The 16,262-nt window shown below is 43.4% G+C and overlaps 2 protein-coding genes and 1 pseudogene across 7 annotated transcripts; 1 reads left to right on the top strand and 2 right to left on the bottom strand.

Annotated features, from left to right (window-relative positions):
* Positions 1–891: 891 nt before the first annotated feature.
* LOC311357527 (transmembrane protein 60 pseudogene) lies at positions 892–2,139 on the bottom strand (annotated as a pseudogene). Of its 2 annotated transcripts, none has more exons than XR_014684179.1 (2): positions 2,092–2,139; positions 892–1,376 (listed from the first exon to the last, which is right to left on the bottom strand). The product of XR_014684179.1 is annotated as a transmembrane protein 60 pseudogene (transcript). The 2 variants fall into 2 exon arrangements; XR_014684180.1 differs by lacking the exon at positions 2,092–2,139 and adding an exon at positions 1,970–2,022.
* Positions 2,140–2,997: 858 nt separating this feature from the next.
* On the bottom strand, positions 2,998–10,540 carry prr5a (proline rich 5a (renal)). Of its 2 annotated transcripts, none has more exons than XM_084477490.1 (11): positions 10,284–10,540; positions 8,997–9,124; positions 7,468–7,596; positions 7,295–7,375; positions 6,798–6,846; positions 6,356–6,413; positions 6,172–6,263; positions 5,593–5,733; positions 5,304–5,439; positions 4,397–4,666; positions 2,998–4,099 (listed from the first exon to the last, which is right to left on the bottom strand). In XM_084477490.1, the coding sequence occupies exons 2-11, from the start codon at positions 9,122–9,124 to the stop codon at positions 3,804–3,806; spliced, it is 1,380 nt and encodes a 459-aa protein (XP_084333616.1). In that variant the 5' UTR covers positions 10,284–10,540; the 3' UTR covers positions 2,998–3,803. The 2 variants fall into 2 exon arrangements, with proteins under 2 accessions (XP_084333616.1, XP_084333617.1); XM_084477491.1 differs by lacking the exon at positions 10,284–10,540 and adding an exon at positions 10,225–10,281.
* Positions 10,541–12,028: 1,488 nt separating this feature from the next.
* On the top strand, positions 12,029–15,799 carry rad52 (RAD52 homolog, DNA repair protein). Of its 3 annotated transcripts, XM_084477489.1 has the most exons (11): positions 12,029–12,161; positions 12,495–12,574; positions 13,076–13,177; positions 13,276–13,369; positions 13,553–13,620; positions 13,723–13,841; positions 14,134–14,209; positions 14,284–14,537; positions 14,748–14,941; positions 15,230–15,499; positions 15,578–15,799. In XM_084477489.1, exons 1-11 carry the CDS (start codon positions 12,155–12,157, stop codon positions 15,637–15,639), a joined length of 1,326 nt encoding a protein of 441 aa, XP_084333615.1. In that variant the 5' UTR covers positions 12,029–12,154; the 3' UTR covers positions 15,640–15,799. The 3 variants fall into 3 exon arrangements, with proteins under 3 accessions (XP_084333615.1, XP_084333613.1, XP_084333614.1); XM_084477487.1 differs by having other exon boundaries at positions 15,230–15,799; XM_084477488.1 differs by having other exon boundaries at positions 13,054–13,177; positions 15,230–15,799.
* Positions 15,800–16,262: the final 463 nt, after the last annotated feature.

Here is a 16,262-nt window from a genome sequence, read left to right as displayed (position 1 = left end):
AAATATGAAACAAACTGGCACACAGTTTGTGCAGCCAGTGGACCCAAACAAACGAATTGGGTACAGATTGTACTAGATTTGACCGGAGCAACAAAAAAAAAAGCATCACCCTCTCGAAGAAGCTCGGTAAAGGGCTTATAAATACAGGTAGAAGAAGATCTCGAGCTGCATTTGAAAGATTAGAGCCCAGCAGGCTTTCAAGACCGATGCACTTGAGCTGGTTTATAATATGCCAACAATAAATTGCAAGTGTATTAACTCATTTTACAATGTAGGACTCGTCGTTCATCATTGTCAAAATATAATCGCGCTCGTCCCAAAATATGTTGGTCGTTTACTCAACCTGGCAACCCGCTTGAGTCTGGGAAGGAGGGGGCGGAGACAACTCTCCAATATGATGAATTTGGACTGCAGTACCCATTTTGGGCGATCGGTGTCAATGTTACATATACCATTATTAATATATCACGCAGAAATCTAATAGGAAAGATAATATTCCAATGATGTTTATTATGGTCTTGTTCCCTCCATGTGACGTTTCAGTCCAGTTATACTAAAACGAGTCTAGCTGTATTTCGAATACTAAAGTTTGCCTCCCGGAATACATAAGAGATGCATACATCGATTTCGCGACAAAATAATCAAGTCAATTGTTTTACACTATGTATTTGGAAAAGCACGTAAAAAAGGTATGCAGTGTACAGATCTCAGATATGTCAAGTGCACCACATAACATGGACTGGCTTTTACGAAAATGGTGTGATATGAACTCTATGTAACAAAGTATGAATAAAAAAAGTTGAGCAGTGTAACAAAGTCTCCCTTCAAGCATATCTTAATTAGTATATATATATATATATATATATATTAAAAAAAATCTTCATCCTCGATTTTGTCCTGGAGGATGTGAGTTATGACTAGTCCATTCCTCATTCCCTTCTGTAGTGGAACACGCTGTGACCCAGTTCTACTAACGCCCCAACCAACAGGGTCCAGAGAGGTATGCACACCACGCTCAGCCAAATGTCCGTGAGCTTCTCCAGGCGGGAACACAGCGCCAAGCAGAAGCCCAGTTTCAGCAGCAGCGCTACGAGGTACCACATTGTGCGTCGCAGGTTCTGATGTCCATCTCGTGGGTTCAACGCTTGTTTACAGCGACCTGCCATCCTCGCGACCAGCATGAGGATGAGAATCGCGTCAAAGGTCCAAATGGGAAGGAATATGAGGAACCAGTTCCAGGTGATATTGGAGTCCAGCTTGAGAACCAGCATGATGAGGAAAACGAGGGAGAAAAACCAAGTTAGGAGCACCCGCTGGACCAGGGACATTTTCATCTATGGCGGGCCGTCTGTGTCCAATAGCCCCAGCAAGGAAACCTGTTTTGAAATGGTGCAATTACTCACATTTGAAATTATTTGAATTACACATTTGAGGACAGGAAAAATAAATATTGTTAATGACAATCTCAACGTCCCCATACAACACACATGTTTATTTAACAATATGGACTAATGCAGGGAAAATATAAACTAAAGAAATGTAGATATTGCATGCATACCCAGGCCTATATAGCAACATAAAAAGTGGATTCAAGTAGTCAACTCAAAAGAAAGACATGGATGTGAACAGAAAAAAAAAGTTGAAATTAAAGTTTGCAATAACGAACAGGGCATTAAAGTATTTAAAAAACAGTCGGGTTTCTAGCCTGATCCTGATACCATGCTTTCAACCTAGTTCAGTTGCTGTGACGTCACTGATACCGACGTCAAGGAAATCGGAGCTGTAAAATTATCTATACGGGTTTCTACGTTAAACGACGTAACCTAGTGTTCAGAGTTGTACTAAACACAGTGTTAGTAAGATAATATAATCAAGAGTAACTATATGTAAGAGCACTAACGTTGGCTTCATATACGACCACAAACATCGACTAACCGATACGAGTAAAAGTTTGAATGTGTTATCCTACCACGTCAAGTGACTCTCAAATAGGTTCTACTAAAGCATACAGTCTGAATGAACCACTGTACCCCACCTACTGACTTTCAGTGCATTCAACAAAATGTGGTAGCGGTACCAACCAATACATACATGGGTACCAAGCAGAGCAGGAAGGCAGGGACGAGCACGAACGCGTTGGAGAAGTTGAAATGCAACTACATCGTAACATGTTCCGGCGGTATTTTCAAAATTAAAGCATAGGTCCTCGTCTTCTTTTATTGGTAGTCGCGCCGTTTTATTGGTAGTGTAGCCCAGTGGTTCTCAAAGTGAGGTCCCCGGACCACCACCACGCATTGCCAGGGGGTCCGTGAAGAGTTTGCTACAAAATATGTAAAAAAAGAATATATATATATCAGTGCTTTTTTATTGTCTGTTCACACTACTTGATTTGATTAATCAAAAAGTTGATGTTGCACTACGCACAACGCAGTTTCACTGTGTTGCAGTTAATTGTACTTGCCTCTCTCTCTCTCTCTCTCTCTCTCTCTCTCTCTCTCTCTCTCTCTCTCTCTCTTTCACACACACACACACACACACACACACACACACACACACACACACACACACACACACACACACACACACACACACACACACACACACACACACTTTAGCATGATTCATGATTTACCTACTAAAACAATTGCCTCTCAATGTATTGAGTATTCAAAAGCATGTAACAGAACAGATAGATAAGCGCCTATATGATTACCTTTGTGTTGTGGTTATCAGGGGGTCCTTGAAAAAAATTCGGCCCTATGAGGGGTCCCCAGCCCCATATAGTTTGAGAACTATAAAGTAAGAAGGTGGCAGCAACTGCCACCTACTTTTTATTCAGAGAATAATAATATCTGTACAAAACTAAAAAGATTCCTTCAAAGCATAAAATAATTCAACATTCCACTTCTTTCAGAAATAAGACCAGCAAGGATGATTTAATGTACATTTTAATGTACTGTACTAGTATAACAAATGTATAGAAATAACAATCTTGGATCAAACATCCTAGATATCACAGACTATCAAAAAAAGTACAAAACCTTTGAGGTAAAACATTGTTGCAAAAGCTTCGGTTAACAGCCTTTATCAAAATTGTTATTCATATTAATTTAAAAACTTACTTCACAACATCTAGTCATTCTAAAAATAACACAAATGACTTTTATTTACAAGTTACCGGTGCCACAAAATACAGTGTTTGAGACAACAATCAAATGTGTAAACAATAAACAATCATTCTTCAATTGTCTATTATAGAATGCCAGATTAAGAGATGTCATCAAATGTATTATGCTGACAGCAATCATTTTTGCGTTATTAAAGTTCAAACCAGTCAACATTTGTGTCAGACACAAATAAGCTAAGAGCACACAAACCTCTCAGCATTTCAAAGCAAAATTAAAAAATGTTTGCAAATTTTGAGTTAGCAAAATGGTCAATAAAATCCAACAAGGCAGATCAGCTCAAAAGAACATAGCTTTTACTTCCATATAAAACTCAGATAAAAAGAGCAGCGCCCTTGGCCAGGAAATCTGCTTACACGATGGAATCTTTTCTAAAAGCTTATTGTCAACAATTTCCAAATGACCAAATTCCAATATCCCCAATATCAAGACAGGACTAAATGTAGGAGGGATGCAATTTGATTAAGGGACCGATTTGATGACACCCTAGGGACGTTATCCATGTTATTTGTCATCCAGGACTGTTCTGCCTGCCCCCTGTGTCATGTTCTCTCTCTCAGGTTCACGCCAGAGGGTCGTTTCTCTCTCCATTCCCTGTTCCACCGGCTCCCTTCATGTCTAGACGGTGCTCTGTCTGTCCTGACCGTACCCCTCTGACTCTGGTCCCTTGGGTGTGAAATCGATGAAGATGCCTTCTGAAGTGGTGGAGTCCTCAGACTCCACCGCTCCGCCGATGATGGTTTCGGGGCTGGATGTGGCGCTGGTGGGGCTGGAGGAGGCGGCCCTGCGGAGGTCTGTGAGCGTGGTGGTGGCCGGGGTGCCGTGGAGGAGCCCTGCTGAGCGGAGCGGATGGACGCAGGAGGACGAGTGGCAGAGGGACAGCTCCACCGCGCTGGAGCCGCCGTGCAGGAGCCCTGCGGGGGTCATCACACAGTGTGAGGACTAAGTGCACTCGGCCCTTTCAATGCATTCAGGTTCAGAGTGCTTTACTATTCCGGAGGGAAATTGTTAGGGAAGTTTAAGTGAATACAAGCAAAAGTTTTTAAAGTTTTCTTAACGTGATGTACAGTACACTGAGATTACTATGGTGTACTTGTTTGATTCAAAGAAAAAATCCAATACATCTCTCAAATCTCGAATAATGGCACATAGTCATATGGATATTGCTTAAGTGCTATGAGTTCTATGCCAAAATAACGTCTGACCCATACCGTTAAACTGAGATCCCACACTCAGCCTGTTGGTGGACATGTTGGATCCAGCCGCTATGCTGCCATAGGCTGCCCCTTGTTCCTCCAGGCAGGATGTGATCTCACAGGCAGAGTGTCGCCGAATGCCTCCGCTGCACAAAGAACCAGCTTCCGGGTCGTACTCGGCCACCGGAGTGAGCAGAAGGGGAATGTTGTAGCTCTTGGATCTCACAACTGGATTTTTCGACATTTGGTCCACAGGTTTGGGCCAGGACCATTGAAGGCGTTTCTCTGTAGTAAACAACCACAGCAAGACAGGGGGGGTAAATGATTGAAGGGCCAGTAGAGGTTCTCATCCCTCATTCTCATCCCTATGTAATGTATGTAATATCCCAAATGCCTGCGACTTAGAGGATGAGATTTTATGAGAGTTCTTTAGAGAGTTCTCCCTTTAGAGAGTTCTCCCTTTAATCACAAATCACAAAGATCCAGTGCCAAGAGTATAAGTGCTAACCCTGGTGTCCTGGCCCTTCCCAACCAGGTGCTTGTACCTGGTTGGGCCACAAATCATCTCCGGGTCTCTCACTTGGTCTCTCATTGGATAGTTTAATTCCTCACCTCTCCACTGTGATAGCCAGTGTGGGGTGTGCACACACTGGCTGCAACACTGTGCCACACACTGTTAGTGGATTTGTGTGATATCCCCAACACTCACTATGCATATTGTGTGTCTTGAAAAGCATAATGAATTTTTTTAAATTAATTTCCTTTTTTCCCTTCCTCACCGATGTGACCCAATTCACTGACCCATTTCTAAATGGAGACAAAAGATCAGATGGTCTTCTGAGATGTAGATCCGTGCATCAAAACCTGCAGTGATAGTTGTTGCCAATAGGTGTCTCCAACACCCTCGGCCTCTCCCACTCACCCAGAACACAGCACTGGGCCTCGCTCCCATCCCCAGAGTAGAGTCCATGGGTACCCAGGTAAGGAGACACTACCTTCTGCACTAGAGACTCCAGCCTCATGTAGTCCTCACTGGCAACCCGTTGCTCATGCACCCCCTGCGGGCGGATGAGAGAGAGCACAGTGATGTACGGTACCTGTGTGCGTGCCCTAGGCCTGGGTCCGACGCTAGGTCATCCCAGTCAAGAGTGGTCTCTGAGATGGTAGACGTTAGGGTGGAGCTATGATCTATAGGAAGATGATGATCCTACCTGCAGAATGAGCAGCATCTGTGTGATGGAGGGCGGTACCCGCGCCCGCGGCCGGGACAGCGCGTCGTCCAGCTTCACGCTGAGGACGATGGTGTTGCGGAACTGGAGCAGGGCCAGCTGTCGCACGGAAGGCTCCTTACCCTGGATACAGATGGATAGATGGACAGACAACAGAACACGAGGACGGACAACAGCACGCAAGAGGAAACAACAGGACCCATGGTCAGACAACAGAACACGAGGACAGACAACAGAACACACGGACAGACAACAGAACACACAGACACATCCGTCCACACCTAGAGAATGATGCAGAGATGAAACCTCCTGGGATGAACGTGGGAAAGGGTGAGGGAGGTGAGGGAGGTGAACACGACATAGAGGTGAGGGAGGTGAGAGAGGTGAACACGACAGAGAGCTGAGGGAGAGAGGTGAGCATGACAGAGAGCTGAGGGGGAAGGTGAAGACGACGGAGAGTTGAGGGGTGAGGTGAATGCGATTTGAGGGAGGGAGGTGAACACAACAGGGGGATGAGTGGGGTGAAGACTATGGGGGAGGGAGGGAGGAAGATGTTTCTACCTGCACTGGGTGGAAGATGGCCTGCAGCATTGACAGAACATCACAGAAGAAGAAGTCCCACGTCTCGGCCAGGGAGTCCAGTAACTTCTGACCTGAACCAATTAAATGCAAAATATAAATGCAAAGAAGAAGCAGCATGTTGAAGGAATTGTTTACTTAAATTATTCATTTCTGCTAGATATACCTTCATAGAACCTTATCTTGTCCCGAAGAATTACCATGCCCTTTGTAAGGAGTTGATTCTGTAAGGCACAGAGGACAGAAATATTTTATGAAAACCTCAGAGAATTTACAATATTGTCTTCTGGTTGGATTTATTAGGATATTGTTGCCGTATAGTGTGCATGCTAAAAGTGCAGAAAAGACATGGATATGCTCATGTAACGTGTGTGTGTGTGTGTGTGTGTGTGTGTGTGTGTGTGTGTGTGTGTGTGTGTGTGTGTGTGTGTGTGTGTGTGTGTGTGTGTGTGTGTGTGTGTGTGTGTGTGTGAACAATGTGATGTTTCAGAGCAGCATTTTACCATTCTTTACAGTGTTCCATTCAGACTGAGTGGATGCCAAATAATACCCTCAATGTTCATCCTTATAGTAACAATCGATGTAGGGATGGTGCTGAAGGTTCTTACGTGGAGGTACTCGGTGAAGAATGAGCCCAGCTCTGTCTTCAGCAGATGCCTGAGAGGAGGAATCAGAGAGAAAGGCTTCACTTAGGGACTTCATGACATTACGGCTAAATGTTAGAGGAGCCACACTGCAACACTTATGGAGCATGTAGAATAACAGGCATCTTAGAAAGGACTAGCTTCAACCAACAGCTATTCTAGTCAAACATGTATGGGGTATCTCATTGGTTGAGCCCATATCTCAGGAGAGAACGACAGCAACCCTAGGCCACCTTCAAAGGATTTCAGAGGGTGTGTCTATATTGTCCTGTGTGGGACAAGCATATGATTCAATATTTCCCTAAACATACATCTCACACACGAAAACAAGTTCCTGGACAGGTGACTCACAGTCACACTCACCTTATTTGCAGACCAGAAGAAATATTTATATATATATATATGTGTGTGTGTGTGTGTGTGTGTGTGTGTGCATGCAGGCTTGTGTGTACGTGTCTTACCGGACACCTTCGTTAAGGATGTAGAGGTCATTATCTGCCAGACCTTTCTTCTGGAAGACTGCTATGACCGCATTGTGAATACTATGATGGCCACAAGAGAAGAAAACACATATATCTTGGCTATATCATGTCAGGTAAAGACAGCTGCTTGTTAGTCTCTGCAGAGTGTTTACCTGTTCCAGGTGGCATTGGCACCCCCCTTCTTCTGCTTCTCTCCTCCTCTCTCCTCCGAAACACACTTGTCACTCTTCCCCAGCTCACTCAGACTGGGCGAGCTCATTAACTTCAACCTGTGCAGAGTCCTCATGGCCGAGAGAGGAAGAGAGAGAGAGAGACACACACACACACACACACACACACACACACAAAATATGCTCTAAGTGTTGTGGCAAGAATGAAGGAGGTCAGGTTAGAAGTGCAACTTACACAGAGGAGAAACCCAAGACCATAGCCAGAGGGAAAGAAGAGAACAAAGGCAGCGTGGGGCTGTGTGTGTGTGTGTGTGTGTGTGTGTGTGTGTGTGTGTGTGTGTGTGTGTGTGTGTGTGTGTGTGTGTGTTTCCAAAAAAGGGAGTAAGAGTAAGAAAGCATAAGAGAAGAGAGAGAGAGAGAGAGAGAGAGAGAGAGAGAGAGAGAGAGAGAGAGAGAGAGAGAGAGAGAGAGAGATACAGAAGTAGGACAGGGATTCATGGTAAAGGAGAGGGACACAGGGCTAAAAGAGTAATGGGCGGAGCCAAGCCCAGCGTTGGACCTGGTCTCCCCTACCGGCCCTCAGAAGAAGGACGAACAATAGGCAATAACAACAGAGCAAACAATATCCAGTGATGCCGCATTCACTTCCTCCTCCCCTTCCCCCCCATCTCTCCCCCTCTTAATACAATAAGGCCATTGACAGGGGAGAATGTCAACATGCAGCACAGATGTGAGAGGAGGGGTGGGGTGGGAGGACGGATGCGGGCCTGCGTGGGGCTGGTCACATGCACAGAGCTAGGCTAAATGAGCAGGAAGTCAGCTGGCTCTTTAACAACACACAGGGACAGGAAAGCAGGAGACACACTGTGTAAGCCCTTCCTGCTTCACTACTGCTCACCACCACAGCCACACACACACACACACACACACTGTCCGACCAAAGACATTCAGTTTTCCACATGAATGAGTTAATTCATTCATCCACTTTTACTTTTTCCCCGGCAAACGTGACTCATTGAATCCTCCATCTGTGTTGCTTCTACCGTGTGGAACAATAAGCAAGGCTGATATAAATAAATGATGATATAATGTGGGCAGATGTAGAAATTGATGTGTGTGAGAACAGCAGGGGTCAGGAGAACAAAAATACATTTCTGAGCATTGATCAAATATAAAGTGTTCTGTCCCAAAGGAGACAGAACACCATGTCTGCCAATACACAATAAACAATGGACTAATTAAGCACCCACACATGCAAGCCAACCATTCACAAACCCTCAGTGACACCAATTAGGCCCAGTGTAAAAATGTGAATGCATTGTTTTTGCCATGCTAATATCTATATCTATAATGTATAATATTCAGTGTTTTTGTTGATAATAAACAATTGAATATTGCTTAGACACATAACAACAATAAATACCCTCATACAATTGAATTACGAATGAATAGTCCCTTCTAATCTCCAGTTGGCTTTGTTTAAAATGTTAATCATCGGGGCTAATCCTTACCTCCTGATAGGATGATAGCTGTTGTCCATGTCAGGGCTTGAGGGCGGGCCGGAGAAGGTTGTGAAATTGAGTGACAGGGGTCGGGGGGAGGGGCGTGAGCCATTCCTCCGACGTAGTCCATCTAGCATCTGTCAAATAAAGAATATAATTATAGAATTAAGAATAGAGAAGTTCTGCCCTGATCAACACATTGGATGTGGACATGCAACTACATGTTATGCAGGGGGGGCCCTCTTAAATTAATGGGTACAGATTATATTGTGTGATTTGTTCGCTCAATGCATGTATTACAGAAATATTGAATATGAAAATAATATAAAAATGAGGTTTATGTGATTTGTAAAGCATAAAGCTCTTTTTTGTTGCTTAATAGCCCTACCCTTTCTGATCTCATCTTTTATCAACGGTTATTTCGACATCAGGGAAGTATTGTTTTTCCCAGTGGTGCAATCAGTATTCAGGTTTCATTTCAGCACAGTAGGCTACTGATGACACCTAACAACAGACAAAAGCCTTTAACTGTAAAGGCCACGTAGCCTGATGAAATGCTGTGTGATAACGTTTCCCCATAGCGACGTAGAAAGGCACCATCAGCTGGCCACTGACTAGAACGACCGTCTGGCTTAGGGTTGCCACCCTTTTCCAGACAAAAGCCCAAAAACATTGGCCAATCATAAAAAGTTATTTACATCCTGTTTGCAGACAGTAGTAAGATCACACTTCCTTTCTGGCAGCTAAAGACCAGTAGTAAAAAATAACATCTGGTTATCTCTCCCTCATGTATACACACCCATGCGCGCCCCGATACACACACACGCGCGCGCACGGAGTCAGTGCGTGTGTGTGAGTGAAAGGAGGCGAGACGGATAAACAGTCTGCCAGTCATGCTACGCACATTTTGCTTTGTCCTTCCCTGAGGTGATCCACAGATCGATAGCCATGCAACACGTTCATCTGCATTGTTGTGATGAAAATCAATACCCAGCTGTATTTCGCAATGCTTTGTTGGGTTTCACGTGAAACGTGAAAGGGTCAACAGAGGAACAGTGCATGGTGCGTAACGTAGACTCCAACCAGTCTTGCGTACGTGGAGGTTTTCCTACATGTGTGCCAGAAGAATGCAAGATGACTATATAAACACGTTGGCTAATATATAGGTGGAGTGACTAAATCAAGGCTGTTATAGAAAGCGCTATGTGGAGGTCGCAAATAGATTGGAAATATTTACATTGGACACAAAGTTGTCTCATCCATATGGTCTGTACGACTAGACAATCGTCTCCTTACCGTGGTATCCTGTTTTTTTCCAGATGGGATCAAATGAACGTCTTTTAGTGTCGCAATTTCTTCTTGGCTACATTAAGGCTAGACTCTTCTATCGCGTCCGTAATAGTTGTCCATGTTTAATCTGGGATAATTCGGGGTTCCGTTATGAAGGATGCGCCGGCGACCTAGACGGTTGTGTTGTAGTCATTCATGAAGCATGCACCGCATGCTCGCCCCCATGTTGTTTTGAGTACAGACGAGAACCTGCGCGGACGGCGCCGAATGCGTTACGAAAACAAGTGCACGCGCATAGGGATATTTGGCCAGAAAGGCGTCGCGAGGTGGGGTAGACGAGACGGATCATGCAACGAGACGAAAAGATCAACCCTTATTGTCGGATATCATTTAGTGCAATATTTGAGGAACCGAACACACAGAAACAATGGATCTTGGTTTATAGCGTACACGCCCTGCGTAGAGCTTGGTGGTTGGATGTGTCATAAGAAGATGTAAGCCTATCGATAGCTTACAGATAGAGTTGTATAAACCGGGCCTATATATGACCCCCCCCCCCCCCCCCTCACACACACACACACACACACACACACACACACACACACACACACACACACACATATATATATATATAGAAATACATTGCATTACGGGTAATACTAATTTTATTGTTATTGGTTAGTTATTGGCATTATTATATAGCATATTAGCATAGGGGTTAGGGTTATCGCGTTTATGTTAACCCTAACCCACTCACCATAACCTGCCAATGCTATTATTTAATATTTAATGCTATTAAATAATGTATACATTAATAGCTTAAAATGAACCTAAAACCTAAAATTACCTTAGTTCAAATGAACAACATTAAGAACACATGAAAACACCATTGTTCAATTATTGTTAACTAGTTAACTAACTGTGAGTACTATATATATAATAGCCTATCATAGCTTTGTTATGTGTGTATTTTGCATAATATTCGGTTATAACCGGATATTATGCAAATACACACATAACAGGCAGAAGTATTCAAAATCTATTTGTATAGTTATTTTACTTCCAAGATAAGAATTCCCCATATAAAGGATTAAAACAATTGTTAATACTGTAGGCCTAATCATGTGCCTCAGATTTAACTCAAAAGCCCCTGCAGGGGATTCCCAGTTAAATTCATATTTCAAATATAAATATATAAATTCCATAGACCCCACTATAACGGCAAGAGTGATTTTTTTTTTTTTTTTATATTGTGAGTGGAGTGAAATTGCGCATGCGCTGATCACAATGGCTATTTTCACGTAGGAATATTTTTGGGAAAAATTCGTAGCAACAGTAGTAGTAGTGCATAATTCACGTTTAGAATATAAACAACTGCATACCAACACCATCCATTAGACTCGTGCATTGTTAAACGACCACCGCATATGATCCTTAATTATTATTATTTAAGCCGAATACAGCCAGATCGATTAATTCCCTCAAGCTTACCATTATGAACTACCATGCAAAAAAAGCACAGCTCTATTTTCGAATCGTTTTGTAACGTCAAATTGAATATAGTCCTAACGTTCCTTTTCAAAACAAAAGCAGGAGTATCCGTTATCCACAATAAAGTTAGTCTGACATCACATAGATCAAAAACATATATATATATATATATATATATATATATATATATATATATATACACACACACACACACACACACACACACACACACACACACACACACACACATATATATTTACAATACATTGTGTGTGTACAGTCATGTAAAATTCGATGTTTCAGTGGCTGCAGCAGTGTAACGAAGCGGCCCAACACTAGACTGGCTTTACTCCGTCCGGCAGAGCGGGAAGTTCGGTTTGCAGCCCATGGTTTGTAAGTGTCTTCAGCTAAGACTCACTTTTCATTTAAACTAATTGACAGAGTACTTTTTATGATCGAATTTTGGTGCAGTGGTTGGTGGTCTTTCCGCGGCGTAAATCGCGTTGTATTTCATTCGCTATAATTCATTATTAGAAGCCATTATTAGCATCAAGCTAAACGCCAACCACTATTCCCGTATTGCTCATTACATTGTATGGATTCAGCGTTGCTGGCGACACTTTGACAAGGGACATTTGAGATATGCGTTTTATACAATATCACTGACGATGTCCATGTGACATGAAGTGTAACAATGTAACCGAACACCTACACTGTGTATCGCAGTAGGTGAAGACAGGAAGAACAACATGCACCATGATATCGAGGACGAGAAGAGCCCCCAGACAACCAAGTGTTTTGGACGGGTAGGAATATATTTTGAATAACGTCTTATCTTTTTGTCGGGTATAGCTCTATGTCTCTAACTGTAACATTACTATGTAACGTTATGTAATGTTATGTTAGGTCGCAGCAGGCTATTGCCAAAGCCAAGCTACCTGGAACTAGCCTCAACAGTGATAAAGACAGTAAACCCCATCCAGTTCCTTGAGATTTTGTTGCCATAGATCTTTAAGAATTTTATAAAATAGTCAGTCAAATTGACTTATGAAAGCAATGCAATGAATTGTACAATGATATATAAATGATAATTTTCTATCGTGTGTATTTTTTGCAGTCAAGAGGACTATTCGGATTTTCAGTATAGTAATGTGACGATTAGTAGTAGTATTAATGCATGTAAATAAAAAAAACATATTCATGGGCTCTATTTTAATGGGTGACCAGAGGGGCTGGGGAACGGATGTACTTTTCAACCATTTGGCATAATTTGATCTAGAAGCAGCTATGTATTGTTTTTTTTACAGTACAAATTCACAGCAGAGGAATACACGGCAGTACAGAATGCACTGCGACAGAAGCTGGGGCCAGAGTACATCAGTACCAGAATGGCAGGAGGTGGCCAGAAGGTAGGGTTCTGTCTCTACGTCATGGTGCAGACGTAAAGAGCTATAGTTCCTCGGTTTCCTGCAGCCAGAATACAGTTCTGTGTCATTATGTTCCACAGGTGTGTTATGTTGAGGGCCATCGTGTCATCAGCCTGGCTAACGAGATGTTTGGCTACAACGGCTGGTCTCACTCCATCTCACAGCAGAACGTTGGTAGGTATGGGGGAGCCGTTCTTCTGTGTGACACTGCTTTGGGTGGGTTTGCCTGTGTTTGTATTGTCTTAGCTGCCTGTTATCCCACTTTTTGCATGTAATGTATTGCGTCTACTTGGTTCCCCCTCTGGGATTAATTAAGTGTATCGTATCATGATGGGTGCTGTGTTGTTGTCTTCACAGATTTTGTTGACCTTGTCAATGGAAAGTTCTACGTTGGCGTCAGCGCTTTCATCAAGGTCCAGTTAAAGGTTTAAGATGGATTCAACCCTTTTTCAACCATTTATCAACCATTCATCGTGTTTCTCTGGTGAAATGCCTTGCTGGGTCTAAGTGAGTGTTTTGGCTCCCAGGACGGGTCCTTCCATGAGGATGTGGGCTACGGTGTGAGCGAGGGGCTCCGGTCGAAGGCCTTGTCGCTGGAGAAGGCCAGGAAGGAGGCCGTCACTGATGGCATGAAGAGAGCACTCAAGTACGGCAGTAGCATAGCTTGTCTAGCATAGCGTGCAGGATAGCTAAGCGTAATGTAATGTGGTGTAGTACAGCCTAGTGTTGTGTAGCATCTAGTATAACATCATTAGTAGTGTGGATATGATGGCAAAGCAGGTGGAGGAAATCATTTTTCATATGTCTGCTACATAACCTGTTTTTAATTCACAAGTCAATATTATATATTATGGTATTTAATGAGGATTCCTACATCATGAAATGATAATTTCTAATTTGATAATGTGCTGATTATGGGCCTACTGTCGTTGTTTCAGATGTTTTGGCAACGCCCTGGGAAACTGTATCCACAATAAGGAATACCTGATAGCTATTAACAAGATCCCCAAACAGGTAAGGCATGTTTTGACAATGGTCACTCTTTGTGTTGTTTGGATGCTGAACCTTTCCTTCTCAACCCTTTACAGCCCACCCCTCCTCTAGACCCTGCCCAAACCAAGCGCACAGATGGTGAGCCTACGATAGAGAAAGCTCGTTTGTTCAGCCTGGCCCGCGACAACAACACAACCGGATCCTCACGGAACCCATTGGAGCTCAGTACCCGCAACCAGAACCGTTCAGAAGGCCGGAGCCATGCAGGCGAAGTCCAAACCCTCCACTCCCCTGGGGCTGGTTCCTCACTACAGCCAGATCAGCTGGACAAGAAGGAAAACCTTGATGGGTGAGGTTCTCTTTCATACAGGCCAGGCCTCTCCTTACAGTTCTGAGATGATTATACATTCTGTTGGATAAGCCTGCACTCGAATTGGAGACAACTGGTTCAACCATCACCCAAGAAGACTGCATTTAAAAGTAGAGTACAGAGTTTAGCTATTTGATTCCATGATGGTTTTTGAGATATCTACTGGCTATGACGTCCTATGTCCTGCAGTCCTAGTGCAGAGCCTTCGGGTGAGGGAGTCTCTGAAGGACAGACGGACCCCAAGCAGCTGAGAAAGCTCAAGCAGCAGCAACTCCAACAAAAGTTCAGACAGGAGATGGAAGCCAGGAAACGATCACCGAAGCACGAGAAATTAAAATATGAACATATCCAGACCACGATTGGTGAGAAACCTCATCATGAAGGTAATGTCTCCTTGATTATTAATCATTATGCATGTGTGGATAAATTGCCTCGGAATTTTGAGATGCCTAGGAATTCTGAGATTAGTTTGGTGACTTTCCAGGTCCTGTAAGCCCTTTTGAAAGCCCATATGTGGTCATAGCACCTCTAGGGTACATAAAGGGCCCTGCATCAGGGATGAGTATTTAGCAGGTAGAGTGCCTTGTTCCCACCACCAGAGGGCTCAAGATACTAGAGGTGCACCCTTGATGCAGCCTCAGATCAAACCAGAGAGTAATTCTTCCCACCAGATGACCCAGAGCTTTGGAACTTCACCCTGGAGGGGATCGAGGAGCTGAACGGCCATGCTGAGGGGGAGTTCTCCAGAGACCTGAGGCCCACCCCACCCGGAAACCACCAGATGCAGACGCGCAGTATGACCCCTCAGAGGGAACCCACAAGTCCTGGATCCCGAGTTGGAGATCCACCGCAGGGCGGTCCGACATACAGACACCAAGCCCCCGGGCAAAACGTCCCCCAGTATGGAAACCATCAACCCAATCACCCCCAGGGAAAGCCAGGTTGTGTATTTATATGTATGTTTGTGTGTGTGTTTTATGTACTTAATGTATGTCTAATTGTGGTATTCTCATTTGCAGGCCAGGGGTTTAGCCCATACAGACAAGGGCAATACATGAAAAAACGGAAACTGGACACATGAACGAATATATGTTCCTTTTCAATGTTTTAAGAATAGATTTTACAATTATTTTATTTATTTTTTGATGTTAACAATGCATTTATATTGTAATTTCCTTTGTTGCTTGGGATGTATTACTTCATGCTTGGTGTTTTGGTAAAATAAAAAGTTCCATAGCAGATATGGATGTACTAGTCCCTGTTCTGGAGAGAAACTTGGGAGTCAGAAGCCAACTCACAGCTCCATGTAACTGGATTGGGCAGGATTCTGTCTTGCACAACCTTTCCAGCTGAGAGGAATCGTTTAAGGACCGTCAATATTTAGGGTGACCCCATCACTGGATGAGCATTTACTAACATTGGCCTACACTTGATTCCCAGACTATCGAACATAGGATTATTGATGTGTGTAGGCGGGGCTGGTTGCTGAATTATGCCAAGCTGGTTTTAAATGGCTATTTGTCAAGACAGACCTTTTTAAAAAGACTTCCTGGTAGAAGATCTAGAACAAGGAGATATTAATGCACAACAGGGCTTGAGCTCAATGGCATATTGTCCTGATAGTGATTGGTCGGTTACAAGAATGATTCCTCCAATGAAACCAAATTGGACATTTGACAAAGAATCTTTCAACAAAAAAAACAA

The sequence above is a fragment of the Micromesistius poutassou genome (assembly GCF_964030765.1).
Source record: "Micromesistius poutassou genome assembly, chromosome: 13".
NCBI lineage: Eukaryota > Metazoa > Chordata > Actinopteri > Gadiformes > Gadidae > Micromesistius > Micromesistius poutassou.
This window is presented reverse-complemented; position numbering and strand designations above follow the sequence as displayed.

Coding starts and splice junctions, on each gene's coding strand:
- prr5a (XM_084477490.1), bottom strand. CDS start 9,124: ATGCTAGATGGACTACGTCGGAGGAATGGCTCACGCCCCTCCCCCCGA. Junction 6,264..6,355: donor CAAGATAAGGTTCTATGAAG/GTATATCTAGCA, acceptor TAATTGGTTCAG/GTCAGAAGTTACTGGACTCC. Junction 5,440..5,592: donor AGATGCTGCTCATTCTGCAG/GTAGGATCATCA, acceptor ATCCGCCCGCAG/GGGGTGCATGAGCAACGGGT.
- rad52 (XM_084477487.1), top strand. Junction 13,178..13,275: donor TGGCAGGAGGTGGCCAGAAG/GTAGGGTTCTGT, acceptor TATGTTCCACAG/GTGTGTTATGTTGAGGGCCA. Junction 14,210..14,283: donor TTAACAAGATCCCCAAACAG/GTAAGGCATGTT, acceptor AACCCTTTACAG/CCCACCCCTCCTCTAGACCC.